Source organism: Vidua macroura, chromosome 12, assembly GCF_024509145.1.
Source record: "Vidua macroura isolate BioBank_ID:100142 chromosome 12, ASM2450914v1, whole genome shotgun sequence".
NCBI classification, from domain to species: Eukaryota; Metazoa; Chordata; class Aves; order Passeriformes; family Viduidae; genus Vidua; species Vidua macroura.
Window position 1 is genome coordinate 21,312,273 of NC_071582.1, and position 6,000 is coordinate 21,318,272.

Here is a 6,000-nt window from a genome sequence, read left to right on the forward strand (position 1 = left end):
GTTTCTGGTTGCTCCCAGATTTCTCCACATTTTTTAGCTGTGTCCGCATTTTTCCTTGGAATTTTTCCCGCTCAATTGCAGATTCCAGTCCTGAGTTTTTACGTCCGCGTCCATCCATAGGATCCCACTGGAAAAATTCCATTTTTTCCAAGCAGAGGAACCAACAGGAGGGAAAACTAGAGGTGGATCCTGCGGATGTTGGCAGGAAAAGTTGGGAAAAGAAGCCAGGGATGGTCTTTGGTTCTGCTTGGGAAAGCAGGAAAAAATTCCCAGTTTCCAGGGAATTCAGTCCTTGGCCACCCCATCAGCGGTGGTGGTATGGAAAAATGGGATAAGAGATCCCAAAATCATGGGAATTGCAGCCCCTCAGCTGGGATGGAGCTAAAATGGCTCCTATGGATACAACCGGGATGAGAATATTCCCAAAACTGGGATTTTCCAGCAGTTTCCCTCAGAATCCTGGGAAAAACTCCCAACTCTCATGGCAAGGCATCAGCCCTTCCATAGGATGCACAATTCCAATGGGAAAAACTCCCAGTCCTGGTGGAAAACAGGGCTGGGAGCCATGGAAAGAGAGACCCCGACTTCCCAGAATTCCAGGGAATGGGAATCTCAGGTTCAGGGTATTGGGAGGGTTTTCCAAAAGTGGCAAAGGTTGGATTCCGGAATTCCAGGAGAATCCATTGCATTAATTATGGGATTAAGCCTGGATTCATCCACCTGGGGGGCAGATCCTGAATTCCAGGGAATTCCTTTGGAGCATCCTGGAATGCACCAAAGGTCTCTGCCAACATCTGGGTGGGATCCCCTGGGATTCATCCCTGGGATCAGTCTTGGATTCATCCCTGGGATCCCCCTGGGATCAGCCAAACCCACCCCAAATCCCAAAGCTGAGCCAATCCCAGGCTCATCCCACATTCCCGATGGATATTCCCAATGGATCGATTCTCCAGGCCCCGGGTCCTCCATGGAAACTGTAAAAGCCGGGATGGCCTGGACCCAAATTCCAGATGGGATTCCAGCTCCAAGGAATCGTGCTCCAGCCAGGACACCCCCTCCATCCCCACCCTTCCCAAATTCCCAATATTCCCTTATCCCACCCAAAATTCCTCTTTTTTTAAGGAAAACCTTTCCTTCGTTCTGCACCTCCAGGATGGAGCAGATCCTGGCCCAGCAATTCCTGGGAATTCTGGAGGTGATTTGGGGTGGTTTGGTGTAATTCCCGCCGAAATTCCCACTGGAATTCCCGGTTTTCCGGAGCCCACTCACCATTTCTTGCCGCCAATGTCGTGCTGCTGCACCGTGTATCCAAAAAAAGATTCCCTGGATCCCGCGATGATCTGGGGCCTCTTGGTGTCGATGTTGAAGGAATTCCCGAATCCTGGGGGAAAAAAGGGAAGGATCCGTCAGGCAAAAAGCTGGAAAACACCAATTCCACACGGATGAACTTGGAATTCCGAAATCTCAGAAAGGTTCCAGCCATGGAATTATTCCAATCCCATTCCGCTCCGGGTGGTCCCGCTTGGGGTTGGGTTCGATGATTCCAGAGGCACTTCCAACCTCGCCCATCCCGGGAAAGCTGCTCCCGAATTTTTGAAGATGCTGCAGGAGCAGGGATGGGTTGATCCCACTCCCATCCCAGCCAGGATGGGAATTCCAAAGCATTCCAGCCCCGCCTCGTCTGCAGCTTCCCAAAATTCTGCTCTCCATCCTGGAGCTCCCAGGGAATATCCAGCCCTTGGGATGGAGTTGGAGCTCGTTTAGGATTCAGAATTCCTGGAATTCAGCCCTCAGCTGCTCATCCTGGGAATTCCCTGGAGCCAGGATGGGAATGGGAAGGAGAAAGGAGCTCCTCCCTCTGGAATCCATGGATTCGGCCACTTCCATGGGGTCAGGGGATGGGATCCATGGAAAAGGGATCCTGGCCACTCCCGAGGGTTTTCCCGAGGATCCAAAGCTGGGATTCCCATTCCCTGTGGGAGCAGGAGCTGAGGAGAGGCAGCTCCAGAGGGGGATATCCCTAAGGGTGGAATTCCAGCTGGGACAGGGCAGGTTTTGGGATTGGTCCTTTCCCTACGAATCCTCTGGAAAATGCCGCTTCCCGCAGAACAGCGGGAGCAGGATCCACGGCACCCCAATCCCAGGATCCTGGTGCTCACAGGGGAAAAATTCCAGAGAAATTTCCTGTCCCTGGAGCAAAATTTGGGGAATTTCCTGGCAGCTCCTCCCTGTGCCTGGAGCCAGATCCAGGCGGGAAATTGGGAAATCAGGAATCCCCCCAGGAGTGGGAATCTTGGGAATGCTGGAGATGCTATCCATGGGAACAGGGGGACAGGGCCCAAATTCCAGGCTGGAGCAGCAGGATGGACACGGATAACCAGGATATCCCAGACTGGATTCCCTGAATCCTGCTGGATGCTTCATTCCAGGAAAAACCTTGGAATCTTCCTCCAGGATGGGGACAGGAGGCTCAGTTTGGAATTTCCCGGGATATGAAGGAGCTGTCGGCTGGAAAACTCGGCACTGCCACTTCCCAGGTGGAAAAATCCAGGATGGGAATGTTTGGATAGGCAGGAATGTCAGAGAAAAAGGGAATGTTTGGAATCCTAGGAATAAATCCGCTCCTGGAGCAGGGAATGGAGGGATCTGGCCACGGATTCTGAGGGGAAGGAGCTTCCAAATGATCCAGAAAGAAATTCTGGAAAGCCGGGATAAAAAAACCCGGGAATTAAAAAAAAAAACAAAAAAAACGGGAGACGGGGATGAGAGCCAAGATATTTTGTGGAGCGTTGACCTCATTTCACATCCCAAAGAAATGAAAACCTCGGGAGAGAGGGAAGCTGGGATTGGCCATGGAACGATGGGAAAGGAAAAGGGGGAAGGGCATGGAGAGCACCCTGGAATCAGAGGGAATGTTGGGAATTTTGGATTCCCAACAAGAAATTCCGAGATCCGGAAGCGTCTTGGATGCAGAGGAAGTATTGGAGAGGGTGGGATGGATTTTCCTCTTCATTTCCCTGGATTTTGTACTGCAGACCCCCAGGCTGAGGATTTGTGGGAATGGGAACACCGGGATAAATTGGAGAACCCCATTCCATGGTTTAGGATAAAACTCCGGAAAAGGAACAGAAATAAATGAACAGAAATATTCCATGAAATGGGAAATCTCCGGGAAAACAGGGAGGAGCGCTGGGAGTGGCTCCTGCTGGAGCATCCCAATCCCAGGGAAGCAAAAAATCCGGGAGAGAAGATTCCAAGCAATGGATGGAACCTCAAAACTCCAACAAAAAGAAAGGAATAAAATAAATATTGGGAGTATTCCAACCGGGAATATTCCAACCAGCTCCGGTTGAAATGGGAATTTTAGGAGAGCTTTTCCAGGAGATTTGGGAGACAGAGAGATTTTCCTGCTGGGAATGACATCACTATCCCAAAGAAGTGACCAAAAGCTCCAGGTTTTCCTTGGAATCCCAAGGGCAGGAAGCCTCAAATTCCTCCTTTTCCTTGAGCATCCAAACTTTTGATTCTTGTCAGGAAAAATTTTGGAAAGAAGAAAATCTTTGGGAAAGAAGGATGGGAATAAAATCCACCCTTCCTGCCAGGGTAAAAATCAGGATAGAAAGAAGTCCTGGAAGGGAAATTTCTGGGATGGAGATGATTCCAAAGGCGCTGGCACCAGGAAAATGGGGGGAAAAAGGGGAGAAAACTGGGAGAGAGAAGGGGGGAAAAGCTGGGAGAGGTGAGGGAAAACTGGGGAAAAAAGGGGGGGAAAAAAGGGGGAGAAAGGGGAAAACTGGGAAAAAAATGGAAAATCTGGGGGGAAAATGAGGGGGAAAAAGGAAAAAGAAGGCGGGGGGAAGAAAAGGGGAAAAATTGCCCTGCCGGAATCCTTTGGGATTCCCAGCTGGAAAAGGAACTCTGGGAAGTGCCTGGAAGCTTTCCCATGATTCCCAACCCTCGTTCTCCTTCCATGAACATTTGGGATTTTGCTGCCTTTGCCCCAAAGTTTTCTGATTCCCTGGGAGAATATCCCGGTTTTTCTTGGGCTGTCAGGAAAACACAGGTTTTATCCCTGGCTTCTGCTGGAGCTTGGGATGGAATTCCTGGAGAGGGAATGTTGAGCTGAACAAGGAAAACTTTCTCAAGGATAAAGAAATTTGGGGAAAAAAAAAAAAAAACCTCTGGGAAGCAGCAGGGTGGGCTTGAATTCCCGGGAATCCAAGGGAATGCTGCCAGCTCCCAGAGTCTGTCATCGGCTGTTAGGAAAAATCCCGGGATTTGCATGGGAAGGCTGGGAATGCTGGGGATGAACAGAAGCTCAGTCATCCCGGAACATTCCTGCTTTCCCACAAAATCGTTTCCCAAAAAAAAAACGGCTCTGGAGGGGCTTTGCTACAGCAGGACCTCGTGCTTTCAGAATTCCCACAAAATCCCTGGATCCAGAAACATCCAGGGACAGAAACTCCCCAGGATGGAAATCCCTGTGGGAAAATCCACGGATGGGGGGAGAGAAAAAAAAAAAAAAATGGGAGAGAGGAAGGAAAAGCAGGGAATGTTTCATCCCAGGGAGTAAATTCAGGGATCATTTCCACACATCCTAAGGCAGAATTCCCAAATCCCCCTTCCATGACCCCCCCCCCCACCCATTTATGGTCCATGGGGGAATTTCCTGGGAATCTGGCAGCTGCCAGGATTTTTCCAACATCCCATTCCAGAGCCACATCCATCCCTCCATCCATCCCTCCCTCCATCCACACATGGATCCAATTATTCCAGGAAAAGCAGCTCGGCCGCGGCTCCCTTGAAAGGATCCCCCGGCAGAAAGGGAAAAAAAAAAAAATCCCCAAAAAGCGCCAATCCCATAAAACCCCCGAGCAGCCTGGCGCGTTTTCCAGCAGGAAGTTTGGGAATGTTTGCAGCTGGAGGAGGCGCGAGCCGGTGGCCGAGCTCCTGGCAGTGGGGAAAAGCGCTTTTTTCCCGATTTTTTTCCCTTTTTTTTTTTTTTCCCCGTTTCCCCCCCCCGCCCCCCACTTCGGCGGCTCCCGGCGCGCGTGGATTCCAGATGGGATTAAAGCAGGAATGGGGAGTCGCTTTTCCCAAGGAAAAACGCCGGGAAAAAGCTGAAAAATCCATCCCAGCCCCCCCCCAGGGCAGAACGGGAGAAGCCGCAGGATCAGCTCCTGGAATTAAACTCCGCCTAAAACCTCTCCTAAATTTAACCCCGAGCATTCCCTGTTTTCCAACGGGACAAACCTGGGAAAAGCTGTATTTCGGGAAAACGGAGCTTTCCTTCCCCCCAGGATCCGATCCTTTGGGATGATCCCGATTAATCCCGCTCCAAGGCCGAGGAGGGATCGGGAGCTTCCCGGCAATTCCAGGATCTCCATCCCTTTCCAGCAGCCTCCCGCTCCCGGCAAAACTTTTCCAAGAGCCGCGCAAAGGTTTCTCCAGCAGTTTTTCCCAGCCATTCCCGGTTTTTTTGGGGGGGGGATTGGGATGGGCACTCACCGGGCAGGAGGCAGAGGGAGCAGGCCAGGAGAATCCCGCTGGGAATATCCATGGAATCGCCGGCTGCCCCAATCCCCGCTCCCGAGCATCGGCGGGACTGGGAGCTCCGATCCCAGATCCCGACCCTTATCCCAAACTTTTCCCGGCTCCCTGACAGCGGGAGAGCGCTGGGAGGGAGTGGGAGGGACCAGGGGAACGGGGAGGAGGGAAAGGATGGGAATGGGGACGGCCCTTTCCAGCCGGGACACCCCTTTAGGGAGCGGATTCCAGGTGGGAATTCCAGCCTGGAATCAGCCGTGCCAGCCGGGAATGCCCACCTGGAATCCTGGGATGAGGTGAAGCAGGAAAGGATGGGGATGGGGACAGCCACCTCCAGGCCGTGCCACCCATTAGGGAGCAGATTCCAGCCGGGAATTGCAACCTGGAATCAGCTGTGCCAGCCGGGAATTCCCACTTGGAATCAGCTGTGCCAACCAGGAATTCCAGCCTGGA

General features: G+C 52.0%; 1 protein-coding gene across 3 annotated transcripts in view; it reads right to left on the reverse strand.

The window, feature by feature from the left end:
• ITGA11 (integrin subunit alpha 11) overlaps window positions 1-5,576 on the reverse strand; it is a 41,828-nt gene extending 36,252 nt beyond the window's left edge. For all 3 annotated transcript variants that reach the window (XR_008439045.1, XM_053988621.1, XM_053988620.1), the window contains exons 1-2: window positions 5,509-5,576; window positions 1,270-1,381 (exon numbers count right to left, since the gene is read on the reverse strand). Coding sequence is in view for 2 of the 3 variants with exons in the window: in XM_053988621.1 (XP_053844596.1) it covers window positions 1,270-1,381; window positions 5,509-5,560 (164 nt within the window). In the remaining variant the exon portion in view is untranslated. The remainder of the gene's footprint in view (window positions 1-1,269; window positions 1,382-5,508) is intronic.
• Between the last annotated feature and the right edge of the window lie 424 nt (window positions 5,577-6,000).